The sequence below is a fragment of the Sebastes fasciatus genome, chromosome 13, assembly GCF_043250625.1.
Source record: "Sebastes fasciatus isolate fSebFas1 chromosome 13, fSebFas1.pri, whole genome shotgun sequence".
In the NCBI taxonomy this organism is placed as follows: domain Eukaryota; kingdom Metazoa; phylum Chordata; class Actinopteri; order Perciformes; family Sebastidae; genus Sebastes; species Sebastes fasciatus.
Genome location: NC_133807.1, coordinates 31,483,612 through 31,497,828, shown reverse-complemented (window position 1 = coordinate 31,497,828; position 14,217 = coordinate 31,483,612). Strand labels below are relative to the sequence as shown.

The following is a 14,217-nucleotide window of genomic DNA, read 5'->3' as shown; positions in this document are numbered from 1 at the left end:
GTGAAAGAATCAAAAACACTCAATCCATCCATGGGGAAATACATACAGCCCACATTCAGAAACTGTGCGTTTGAAACAAGCCGTTAGGATTTCTGTCCATTTGTGATGTCACAAATCTACAATATATTTAGACCATTTCACAGTTTTAAATGTAAACATACTAAATATGTCCCAGTTTATTTCCTGTTGCAGTGTATGTGAATGACATCAGCTGACAGGATGGAAACATGGACCAAAGCTGTTGCCTAGCAACGCAATTCCGTTGCCATTCCGTTGAAATGCGCTAAAACGGAGCGTTTCAGACAGAGCGTGAATACAGGTATATTCAGACAGTATGAGAAAAATAATGATGATCATTTTTTTAACATTAAAGCATGTAAACATGTTCTAGTAGAAACCCAAAATCTAAGCATGAACCTGAAAATGAGCATGATATGTCCCCATTAAACCTGCATTCTTTCTAACAGCCAGCAGGGGGCGACTCCTCTGGTTGCTAAAAGAAGTTTGATTGTATAGAAGTCTATGAGACAATGAGCCTACTTCTCTCTTGATTTATGACCTCAGTAAACATTGTAAACATGAGTTTATGGTCTCAATCTCTAGTTTCAAGTCTTCTTCAATACAGCATGATGTTCATTTAGTAAATTATGGTCCCATTTAGAGTCGAGCCTTTTGTAACCAGCATATCCTCCGTAAAGCTGAATGCCGTTATGGTTTTACCGGTTTGTAAAACTAACCGCTATTTTAAATCGTTTATCCCCTCTGCAATCAGATTATTGAATGCTCCTTAGATTTTGCATTTGTTATGGACTTTTATCCTTTTACCATCACAGATCCTTTTATCCCTTATTATGTTTTTTATTATTTATTATTATTTATTATTATTTATTATTTATTATTTATCTCGTGTCACTTCCGGTTCCAAAAAACCAAGATCGCGACGGCAAAAATGGCTTCAAAACCGCAGTCCACAAACCAATGGATGACGTCAAGGTGACCTCTGAGCGATGAAGAGGCACTGTACGGTATAGATATGACATCATAGAAACACAAACATGCTCTGTGGGGGAGGCCTCGCAGATGACATCAGGCCAAAGATTTATGTGTGAGCTCCGTGTGTGTGTGTCTGCAAGAGACAGCAGATAGATATAAATTTCCCTCGTCCACTTTCCAAAACATAATGAATCAATTAGAGGGGATTCCTGACGCTCTCACAAAGCACGCTAACCTCACAAAAACTAAACCTTCCCCTCTTGGTTTTTGCAATAGAATTCCCAGTTGATCCACGCGGATACGAAGCCTCCTCTCTTGTTCCCATCACATCTATCGACTCCCACAAACAGTGTGTGTGTGAACACTGCGTGGATCGATGTGTGGGAATGTATGCCGGCTCACAGCTGTGAGGGCAGCAGATGCAAACTGAACATGTGAAGGGACTGAACATGAACGAGCTGTGAAGCAGCACAGTTGTGACAACAGGCTGAAGTCTTGTTTGTGCGCTCACCAAATCATTAACACACAACGATAGCAGCACACAAGGTGCAAAGCTCTATTCACTGCCTTTCAATGACTTCTCCATCAGCAACAATGAGGTATAGCGATGATGAATTCTCCTTCTCTACATTGTTTGTTTCTCTTTTTCTCTCTCTGGTATTTGTTGGCGTTGCTGTTGTGTGGGCAGCTCAGCGATCGATCCTCGGCCCGGCTACAGCCGACCTTCTCTCCACTGATATTCCCACATGATCCAACAACTGATAGTTCAGAGATGAGATTAAGAAAATGGAGATAGAGAAGCAGTAGTGTGAGTGCATGTTTACAAAACTGACATGATTTGTTAGGATATAAGGTTCTATAGGAACTGACCACATACAAGTGTTTGTTTCAAAAAGGAGATTTCAGAGATCAGTCCCAGATGATCCAGAGATGACAGGAGATGGCAGGCCTGTTTTCCCATATTCTGACCCAGTAAGGGCTATACTAAAGTAGTGCAATCTATAAATAATGCTGACGATTTTAGGTCAAGTGTCTCAGTTACAGCTACAGATAGGAGGAGTTCAGTAAAGAAATGTTACAGCTTCATGATCCGTGTAATCGTGGTTTGGGTGATAACAATATTAATAAACTTTATTTGTAGAGCACTTTACAAAACTAATATACGAAATGCAGAAAAGCAAGTTTATAGAAATCAGTTTTTAGTAGAAGTTTATAGGATGTCACTGAAGACAAATTTCAGCATTTTAAGTCTGCATTAGGTGATTGCTAGCAGCAGTTTTGTTGAGTTTAGGTACATATCGGCTCAAAAGCTCACAAATGTATGCTGGAGCGAGACCACGGAGTGCTTTAACACCTTAAAATCAACTTGAATTAACTGAAAGCCAATGCAAAGAGGCTAAAATGTTAGTTATGTGATCTCTATTTCTTACTGTTAACGGTCTAGATGTATAGTACTCTGTATATATAACTTGAAGTGTGAGCAGGCTTTGCCACACTAATCTCTTCTGGAAAAGACGAGCGCACGAATAACCATCTCCAAGTTAGGGATGCACCGATACCGGATGATAACAGTTTTCCAGTCTGATCATGTTGCTCTTGGCTACTTTACCTTTTTATGTCTCCACGCTGACGACAGCTGTTGACGGAGGCATTATGTTTTCGGTTTGCGCGTACAGTACGTACGTCTGGCCCATTTTTGTCAACGCGATATCTCAGGAACACCAGGAGGGAATCTTTTCAAATTTGGCACAAACGTCCACCTGGACTCAAAGATGAACTGATTAGATGTTGATGGTAAAAAGGTCAAGGTCACTGTGACCTCACGTCTGTCCCATTCTCGTGAACACTATAGGCTTGTCGTGGCCGGTGTTACGCGGTGGTCGGGCACACACCGATTACATTACACCGTCGTGTGGGAACCACAACGTTAATGAGGTAATTGCCGCGAGGAGGACGGATCAGTCATAGCCGCTGCGCATGGCGTAGACTCCAGGTGGAAACCTGCAGTCTCGCAGCAAAAGCTGGACCGGAGAGGTCAGACACACCGCCACCCGACCGTAAAGATCAAAGTAAGCGCTCTGCACGTATTGACCGTCATCTTTTCCTGTAACATGCCCAAGTTTATTAACTGGTGGGAAAATTTCCCCACTGTCACATCCCTAGTGAACATGATATCTCAGGAACACTGAGGGAATTTCTTCAAATTTGGCACGAACATCCACCTGGACTCAAGGATGAACTTATTGGAGGTCAAAGGTCAAGGTCACTGTGACTTCACAAAAATCGTTTTTTACAGCTCATTATGCTAATAATGAATATTTCACACCAATGTCTAACAGGATAAAATGATGTAGTGATGACGTTTTGGACAGGCATGGATGTAAACTGCAACTTGACGGGTTGGCGGAGGCGTACAACAACCTTGAGGCGGTATTTCTAGTTTTCAAGGAGATGCATTCACTGTTGTTTTTTTACACATTCCACCTCAACGCTCTTCTCTCTCTCTCTCTCACTCCTGAGTTATGATCTCAGGAAACACTTAAACAGCAGGTACCACACACACACACACACACACACACACACTGCAGCAGAGCAGGAGACTTTGTAAACAGATCTCAGCAGGTCAGTCCTGGTAGAGCAGCGCTGGACACACAAACGCTCACAGCTATAGCCTTCGTATCACAGAGCTCTTACGCAACAACACCAGTGGGAAAAAACTGTTGGTTATCTCTCTCTCTGGCCTGTCCTCGTGTTCTCTCTGCTCTCTCCGGTGCTGCCTTTTCTTGCCTGTCCTCCACATGCATCATCTCCCTCTCTGCCTGCCCTATTTCTCTCTATCTTCTCTCTTTTCGTTGCTCCCTCCTGTCACTTTTTCTCCTTCGTTTAAATTTTTTACAAGCTCCAAATCCCTCTCCGGTTTTCTCCAGCTGCCGGTCATTTCCTTTCCCTCTTGTTCCCTTCCCACTCCTCTCTCTCTCTCTCTCTCTCTCTCTCTTTGTCGCCCACTGAGAACTGGCCAGATCTGCTCTTTTCCTCTCTGATTGAGTAACACTTGAAGCAGCTGCAGACACACACACGCACACACGTATACACATTAATAATCTGAGGGTAGAGCTGTCATGGCCAGAATTTGTGAGACACAGCAATTTTCTTAATTTGGTAAAGCCCTTTTTAAATGATCCTCATATGGGCTTTGTTAACACTTATGAGAAGCTGAGCTTGTGCATCGTGCTGTCACGCAGACACAGAGCAACGTGAGTACACACAACACTCTTCAGATCTCCATTAAATCTGTAGAAAAGGTATTCTCAAATTGAAAGTTAGCCCTCTGCGTTGCAGCGACACCTCTTCTCTCTGACAGATGGAACTGGCTCTACTGGTTCCACTGCTGTCTCCATGACAACCGGTTGTCAACCAGCAAAAGTCCCACGTGCTGCTGTTGTTTGTACTTCACCGGCGTCATGCTACATCAGCAGCGTTTCCATTCAGTGCTGCATTTCTAATTAGATTTTGTACGGATCATAGATAGATAAACTCTGGCTTCAGGCCGACAGCCACCAGGCTCCTCTGCTGCTTCCAGGAAAACGTCCCTTTGTGGACATTTCAATCATCTTGTCGAGCTAAACGCAGAGATGTAATCTTTTTTTTTTTTTATCAACCCTGCAGCGTGTAAATCTAAATAAATAATGATGTGTCTGATGTGCCGCCTTCAAAACTTAAAAATATGGAGATTTCAATATTTACATATAATATCAACGAGCATGTAACATATGGAATAAAACAAGCACGTATTGGTGTGTCAAACAAGGACAGTTTTAAGCTAAATCACCGCAACTCCATCGTCATCGCAGCACGCAGGTTTTGGTTGCTTAGTAACAGCATCTTTTGCACGCTCAAATACAATGCTGTCTATGTAGACGGGCGGCAGACGCACTCAAACGCGGGAGCGACGCGCAAGCGTTTCCAAGCACCTACTTTTGTCGTATGGTGAGTTTTCAGAGGGTTGACCCAATCGCAGAGTGACAGGCAGGACAGGTAGTTTTGAACATAAAGCGAGCTTTAGTAGAGCTGAACAAATCCAAAAACACAAAAGGCAGGGAGGGGAACCGAGTACTAAACAACAAATAGAAACAAACAACAAAAACCATGACAGAGGACCAAAACCAACAATCACATACCAGGGAAAACACGAGGAACACCAGGATTAGAGCAGGAGGAAACAAGGAACACGGAGGACAAGGTAGACGGGGCTGGAGAAACAAACGAACCGACAAGGACAGAGGGGAACACACAGGCTTAAATACAGGACATGATACACACAGGTGAAACAAATCAGGGCGGGGCAGACAATCAACAAAAGGCGGGAAAACACACAAAGGAGGGAAGTAAAAACCAGACAAGACACAGGAGGAGTGAATCACCAAAATAAAACAGGAAACACCGGAATAATATATAAGAAACCAAATCCAAAATCACAACCGTTCATAATAATAAGCTGGCACAGCCAGAACATGACAACTTTGTTTAAACTTTTTTTTTAATTAAAAAAATTCTGTTAATTTCGACGATTTTTTACCAAGTTGCTGGTGTACAATTTATTATTTTAATGATAAAGAACAATTAAATACATTTATATCTATGTATTTATTGGTCACATTTTGTTTTACAAAGTTAGGAAAGCGATGTTAAAGTCCAGCCTGATGTTTCTTTACACATACAAGAATGATCCCAGTCTCTTCCACACAGTGAGGCATACAGCTTATTAATTAAACACTGGTATCGGATCGGTACTCGGTATCGGCCGATGCCCAAAGCCCGGGTATTGTTATCGGTACCGGGGTTGGAAAAAGTCTGATGGTTGTATCTCTAAATATATGGAGGAGAAGTTAACCACTTTAGGGCTCCCCAGAGCTTTACATCTGTCCCACAGACTGTTTTACTTGCTTGCATTTATCTTTACTTTGTTTAGTTTAGTCAATGAGGCTTTTACTGCTAAATTACTGCAACGTCATCATCGTCATTGCAGCACGCAGGTTTTGGTTGCTTAGTAACGGCAGGCGTGACAGTAGCGCGACCTCCGAAGCACCTTGGATAAAAGGATGAAAATGGCACGGCTGGTGTTTTCCATGCGTTTTTAGACACGTGGCACATGAGCGACCGCTTAAAGTTAGAAGCTTGCTCATATCAGCAAATTGACTGTTCACTAAGCCCCGTCCCCCCTCCCTTAGTTACTGTTGCTACGCCATGTCAACAGTAACTAAAGGAGGGCGGGGCTTACAGAAGTAAACAAAAGATGGCTTCTCATCCCACACTGGATTTTATCAGCTGTAGCTACTTTGTCTCCCCTCGACTTTATAGTGTTTCCAGCTGATTTCTTGGTGTAGGGTCTTAAATATGCACCTGATGGCCACATCCATGAAACATGCTTAAAGCTCGAGGCTAAAGCTGCTCCTTCCGGGCAAAAAGTCAACAACCTCACCAGCTGATGATCCACAGAATATGTGGAAATAAAGCTTTTTGTGTGTTGCAGAGTAGAGCTAGTTAGCCCTAGAATTAATGTACAGCATTATTAAGTGCAAACAGAATGTTATTTAATCTAACACAACGCTTGAGAAGCATAGAGGAATACACTAGAATGTATCCTCCAACGTGATTGACATTTTATTGCAGCAGAAGTCAATGTTTTCTGCTGTTTTGACGGTGATTCCTACGTAGCCAGCCCAGCTGGAAAACAGGCAGGCTGTCCACTCCAGTAGAATTTTTCCAAGCTGAGAAACAACATTAACAAACTGGGATTTTTTAGGTTATGGAAAAACTTTGGTGGAGTTGTGGAAAGTCATTAAAATATTACATTATAGCTCCATGGAACATAAACGGATGAATGCACTTTTTGGTTTTACTGCAGATTCAATTTTCCCTCAAAATGGTTCAACACAAAGCTTTCTTGTTTTGTTTGACCTGCCTGTCCATTGATTGATCAGTCGCTGTATATGTTATAAGGTTTTCTTTGGCTTTACCGACTTCTGCATTCAGTAAATGCACTCATTATTGTCGTGTTTTGGGTGAATAAATAGGTCATTTATCCACAATGGTGAGTGTGTTTGCAGTATGCACAACTGAAAATAGTTGCTATGCTGTCACTCTAAGTCCTTGCCACATCTGTCTTAAACAAACCAAACCCAGCAGGAAAAACGGCATACTTTTGACTCCGGGCTCAACGGAAACTTGACCTCCTGATTTATTAGAACGGGGATATTAAGTTTACGTTAATCCCCTTTTGGGAAGCGTGCAAGTGAGAGCATTGTTGACAAAATGCTTTGCAATGCATGCATACACACACACACTGGATTTAAAGTTTCTTTGTAGCAACTCAAAGACACGTATAACAACACACACACACACACACTTCATTGTGTTGTGGGCCAACAGTGAGCAAATGATCCTTGGCTGTGAAAGGGTTAACAGCGGTCATGATCCATCCATCGCAGTAGGCCGCCGCTCAATTATTCAACAAGCTGCGATCTAGTTTCATCAACTGCCAACGCCACTGCCAGCGGTCGCATGCAGAGGGAAAAATACACACAGATAGACACACATTAAACGTGGTGTTGTTGTTAAATGTACATTCATGGTTGCTAGTGACAAATCAGCTTCGTACACCAGAAAAAAACAACAACATTAAAGCATGTCCTGAACTGTATCATCTCACCATATTAAAGGGACAGTTTGTGGATCAAATAAAAGGGTCATCCAATCACCAAAATATAAAACACAGCAGATAGAACAGGCCTGTTTTGTTTTTTGTTTTTTTAGATAAACTTTTCAATTGACTTTTGATTGTGAAGCTAACTGTAGCTTATTACATTTGATTGTACCTCATTTACCTCGCTTTGAACAAAAGTGTCTGCCAGTGTCTGACTGATTAAAGCAGCCTAATAATCTCATTGGAAACTGTTTGGAAAAGGGCAGGCACTTTAAAAAATATATATATTTGCAGGTGATTGGATGAACCATCCGTCAATCAAACTACACTATGGTCTCACCGGGTCTCAAGTCTCAGACACCTAAACCACGCCCGTAGCTGCAGTGGCTCTTCACAGGACGCTGATTGGTTTCGTTGTCTGGTGAGCCTGAAACAAACGCGTTACTCGAAGCCTGCCGAGATGGATTTTCATGTGACATTTTGATCCCGCGATTCTTGCGTGATTTTGTGACAATGCAAGAATCCAACTGCCGATCTCTGGGTATGAGATAAAAAAAAACTGCAATATACTGCTTTAGGTGCAGCCAAAGAGAACTAATTCTTTGAGATTGTAACTTTAAGATCTCTATTATAAGATTCGAGAAATGTTAAAGTCAGCTGGAGACGGCTTTTTCAACCAACTCATGAAGCTAACATTAGTTTAGCTGTAGTTGATCAAATGTGGTGGTGACAGTTGTCAATTGTGTGAAAACTGAGAGCTTGATAGTAACAGTAACTAAGGAGGGTGGCGTTTAGTGAACAGTGAATCATGCGTGTGAATTTGGCTCAAATTTATATTTAAACTTTAAAGTCCCCTGTCAAAAGCTTCTAACCTTGTGTGCAGTTATGCCCCCCCCCCAAAGAATAGTCTAATTTCTAAAGTAGTGAGAATTGCGTAACCCAACAACCACAGAGTCAAACACAAGTCTGGTGTGTACACTGTACTCTCCCACACGTGTACTCACAGAGACTGACAGAAACAAAGGCTGATTGTGACAGGAAGCTAAAGGAATTCATGCGATGGCACTTGTCCCATTGACAGCACATCCTCTCAGCGTGTGTGTGTGTGTGTGTGTGTGTGTGTGTGTGTGTGTGTGTGTGTGTGTGTGTGTGTGTGTGTGTGTGTGCGTGTGTGTGTTTGTGTGTGTGTGTTTGTGTGTTCTGTGCTGTGGGCGTGAAATATTCCATATTATTTTTCTTATAGAAAAGCACTCTGATTTATTGCAGAATTTTCCATGTGAGTCTGGATAAAAACATGGACACTAGATGTGTGTTTTCCCATCAGTTCCTAATGCGTCTCCTCCCAATGGGACTGACAGATGCTGATAACAAGCCTCTTTCCTGATGACAGGCTGGTTTGCTGACAAAGGGGGAAAATATTACATCTCTCTTTTCTCTCTCTGCCATCAAAATATTTTTCACAAAAAAAAAAAAACGTGAGGTTTTCAACGCCCACAGTTCAAACAAACACGGTGACCGCACTTCATTCGATGGCCTCTCGGTTTTGGAGAGGTTGTACAGTAACTTCAGGCCCTCCGAGCCTCGTTGGCTGACACTCTTAAATCAAACCAGGAGTCTCTGTCCTTTTATCAAATAGGCGTTATCAGTCGCTATAAGCACCATAGATGTGGGTCAGTAGGGGCCTACTACACCCAATAGTAGGTTTTATCATCTATTCACATGGTACATCACCAAAAGAAGTTATAAAAGAAGACGACAGCAACCTCTAGCGACCGTAGTAATTAATGACAGGAGGTCAGGCGCTGTAGTAAAGAGAGCCTGAGACTCCATATGTGCTGGAGGTTGGGGGCGATGGATGGAACACAAAATATGGGTTTCACTCAGGAGGCTGGGGTTCACATCTAGTGTGAAACCAACAACGTGTATCTTTGTGTTCACATGTGTCAAGTTTCACTTTCACTTTTCAAGCGTAGTTATATATAAGCCAAAACACAATGCTTTTCCCTAAACCTAACTGAGTGTTTTTGTTGCCTAAACCTAAAGAAGTTGTAGTTTTGTTGCCCGAACCTAAAGAAGTTGTTGTTTTGTTGCCTAAACCTAAAGAAGTTGTAGTTTTGTTGCCCGAACCTAAAGAAGTTGTTTTGTTGCCCAAACCTAAAGAAGTTGTTGTTTTGTTGACTAAACCTAAAGAAGTTGGAGTTTGGTTGCTTAAACTGAACTGTTTTTGTTGCCTAACCCTTTAGAAGTTTGAGTTTTGTTGCCTAAACAAGTGTTTTTGTTGCCTAAATCTAAGGTTGTAGTTTTGTTACCTAAACCTAAAGAAGTTGCAATTTTGTTGCCTAAACCTAAATAAGTTCTAGTTTTGTTACCTAAACCTAAATAAGTTGTAGTTTTGTTGCCTTAACCTAAAGAAGCCTTTTTGTTTGTGTTCAAAACGTGACGTTTCATTCAGTTTTACATGTTAGAACTTGTTGTTTTTAAGTTTTGCTTTCACTATTACAGTGAAGTAGGCGTAGTAGGCCCCTAATGACCCACATCTATGGTGCTTATAGCGACTGATAACGCCTATTTAATGGCCTGATAACAGTCGGATCGGGTGGTCCTTTACACTTTTACCCACAAGTCAAACATCTGCATCCATCCACAATCGGTGAAGAGCAGAGAACACACACAGTCGTGTTGTCACCCTCACCATCACTGACACAAACGTACACACTTTAAGCTGGTACAGATCAAACCCACAGACCAAATCAAAAGCGTCCACACAACCGTCAGAGGCTTCAAGAGATGGCACAGGCCCCGGGGGGTGATTAGTGGGGTGCGGAGAGGCTTCGAGAGGCAGTACGAGACGTTAGATTGGCAAACACTTGCGTCTCCCCCACATAATGACTCCCAGCTGTGCTCCTCTCACTGTTTATGTTAGAGGAGTTCCACAGCAAACCCTTCTCCTCCCCACGGTCGCTAACTGGAAACTTGTGTCATCTTGATTTTTCTGCACCGCTCTGTGTTTATCTGTCTGCTGCGTTTCTCTGCATGCTCTTAACTCCGCTGTTTCTTTTCTTGAACTCTCCTTCTCAATCCTCTCGCTGCATCTATAATTTTCTATCCCTCCCACGCGCTCTCTCCCTCCTTGCTTCTTCCTCTCCCTCTTTCTGCCATTTTTTTTTTTCTCCTTTGCATATCGATCCCAGGGTGCTAATACATTTGATTTTAAATACATTTTCCTCCCCCTTTGGAAGATCTAACCCAGCTGTTTAACCCCGGCACTTCCTCTCCAGCCAGGAAAAGGAGGATCTTGAGGGATTCATGAGAGTTGTGGTTACTGTTTCTCTCCCTCCTTCTTTCTAAGGGCAAGCTGCCGAGATCACCGCTAAGAGTTCCTAAAGAATCCAGTTCTTGAAATAAAATGATATGTTGCCATCTGTGTTATTTTTTTAAACAGTCGAGTGGTAGATGTGCAGGCGGTGTTGTGGTGATCGAGGGTCAGCCACGATTCCTAACATGCATTTGCAATAATCACGCAGGAATGTTAAAGGTTAGATAGAGTTCGGAGAAATTAATAAGTCAAAACCATCTTTCTTTCTGTCAGAATAAATCTCCTCTCTACACACTACACCACCTTTCTCTCTCTCTCTCCCTCACCATGCCCACATACTCCATATGTATTTTTAGCAGGCACAAGCTGGATCATGATAATAGCTTCACATACAGTGAAAACAATTCTCATGTTGCACAACACGATAGCAAATCTGTCCCATGCACGTAATATGTGCACCGTATGTAGACTCATATTTGGACATTCGCCCAACACCCATTCTAGTCTGTTAACCTCACAGCTAATATCAGCTGTAAGGTTACAGAGCTGTGGCCACCAGCTATCATCCCTCTCACTGCACATTTATTCTTCCCGGTGTGTAGGTGGTAAATCAGTGTGATCACGTTGTAGAGCTCGAGGCACAATTATACAGGTTCTATAAATGTCTTCACCCAGGCTGCTGGAGGAGCTTTATAAGACTGAATGACAGCGCTAAATGAAAGGAGACTAAATCTGTTATCAACAAAATGTGTCATTTTGTCTCATTCACAATGTGATTTGTTAAAATTATATTCATTTACAATCATAGACTGCTTTTAAGAAGGGGACGTTGTGACCAAGCCCCCAGGAAGAGCGCTGAGGCTGTGAAGCAAATTTCCGTAGTGGCCAAACGGCGGTACTACAACTTCTGTGTCTGTCACGTGATGCCATTGGGCCCAAAAAGACTTTTTCCCATAGACTTGAATTGGGAAAGAAACGTCTGTAACTCAGCGGATAATTTGATTTGAGTTGAATCAACTTCCCAGTATGAACACGTGAGTAGCCCTTGTTTAAAGGGACTGTTTGTAAGAATCAGAAATGTCTTGTTAACAGCGACACCTGTGGCCGTTAAATCAACGAAAGTCAGCATCCTGTTGCTCGCGCTTGTGCTCGCTCTACATAGACATGAACGAGCATCGCTCAAAACAGTGAGGCGACACACGTCAGCTAAAAGCACAATATCACTCTATATTTCAGCTGCTTGGCAGTAATGTTAGCTGACCAGACGAAGGTCTCTCCATGAATCAATGCTGATCCTAGTGTTGGCTTTTCCTGCCTCAGCCTCCTGGCTTCATGCGCCACTGAGTAACACTCACAGGAATGAACAGGCGCTCGTCTCCAACGCTGTATCCCGTTCTCTTTATACGTTCATGGTTGTGACATCACGCATTGGTTTATGGACTGACGCCATGTTGATTTTGCAACCAGAAGTGACAGCTTGAGCTCAGTGCAACCGAACGCTGAATAAGACGTTCTGGCGACCAAAATCTTACAATTAACTTTCATGAAGTGAAAACACACTGAAAGGGTTAAAGCTGTTAGACGAAAACACGAACAACTTAGCATGCCCTGCTTAATGGTCTATCTGACTCTAAATGGGACCATAATTTACTAAATGAACATCATGCTGTATTGAAGAAGACTTGAAACTAGTGATTGAGACCATAAACTCATGATTACAATGTTTACTGAGGTAATAAATCAAGAGAGAAGTAGGCTCATTTTCTCATAGACTTCTATACAATCAGACTTCTTTTTGCAACCAGAGGAGTCGCCCCCTGCTGGCTGGTAGAAAGAATGCAAGTTTAAGGCACTTCAGCATTGGCGTCACTTTTCAGAACCGGAGGTTGGCGTCTGATTAGTGCCTTGAAGTGCCACATTTCTTTGGTATGAAACAGTCACCCTATAGGCTTGGAAGGTGGTTGTTCTAAATGAGTAAAGTGACTCATCTGTGAGTTTTAGTCACCTGCTGTGTTCACATGCCCTGCAAATAGCAGAATGCCACTCTCCCTTACCCACTCCTTCTACATGCTGCACTATTTAAACGCCTTTATAGGCTTTTAAGTAACGTAGATACCAATGTTGAATGATCCCATTTCTCCATGGCGCTTTTCTGGTTTCTTCTTCACATTTTTATCATCATGATCTAATGGATTTGCATTTATATTTTTGTATATTTTACCTGCATGAAACACAAGTACACACTATTGTCATTCTCCTCCAGGAGGCTCTTGCCCAGGCTGAAGCCCAGGCCCAGGCCCAATCCCAGTCACGGCTCCAAGTCGACCCGACCGAGATCACCCCACGTCTCTGCCACCTGATGCGGACTGACACGGGCTACGGCTTCAACCTCCACAGCGATCGATCTAAGCCCGGACAGTACATCCGCTCCCTGGACCCAGGATCGCCCGCTGACCACGCCGGGCTCCGGCCACAAGACAGGCTGATTGAGGTAGGAGGACGGAGGAGCGTGGATGGAGTGTCTGACCAGATAATGCAATCTTAAAGGGAGATTTGTCAAGTATTTAATACTCTTATCAACATGGGAGTGGACAAATGTGCATAAGTTTATTAAGTTATTTAACCTTCGTGACATGCTAGTATGACTTGGTTGGTACCGATGGATCCATTAGGTTTTTTTAGTTTCATATGATGCCAGTATCTTCACTCTGGCTTTAAAACTGCCAACCTCCGAAAGATCGATTGCGTTAACGCGTTATTATCGCGTTAACTTTGACAGCCCTAATAAGAAGTTAATGGGGTGAGGTGGAACTTCCACAACAGCGGTGATAACCTGGAAGAATATTAAGTGTTTTCATGCATATACACACATGTAGAGACACAGCAGACCCGGGCGGATGAATGAGGAGATCATGAAAAACGTACAAACACTAACGAGGTGATTATTGATAAATGATTCTGGTTCATGTCAGAGAATAATCTGATTTACTGGGTGTGAGGAAACCCCTCGAGTGGCCTCTTGTAGCCCTTCATCTTGCCACTTTGGAGAAGCGTGGTTTCTTTGTAGGTGTGTTTGAACTGTATACGCTGTGAGCCTACACTCCCGATTTTGCACGTGCCCACATTTCCACACAACCATCCAATCCTTTACCTCCACATAGATCTACATGCATGCTTGGATGACTTTCTTCTCTTGAGATTTTAC

At 42.7% G+C, this 14,217-nt stretch overlaps 1 protein-coding gene across 2 annotated transcripts in view; it reads left to right on the top strand.

The window, feature by feature from the left end:
• The window catches only part of LOC141781290 (Na(+)/H(+) exchange regulatory cofactor NHE-RF2), a 47,589-nt gene that overhangs the window by 20,070 nt on the left and 13,302 nt on the right, over positions 1–14,217 (top strand). For both annotated transcript variants that reach the window (XM_074656927.1, XM_074656926.1), the window contains exon 3: positions 13,276–13,503. In XM_074656927.1, coding sequence (XP_074513028.1) covers positions 13,276–13,503 — 228 coding nt within the window. The remainder of the gene's footprint in view (positions 1–13,275; positions 13,504–14,217) is intronic.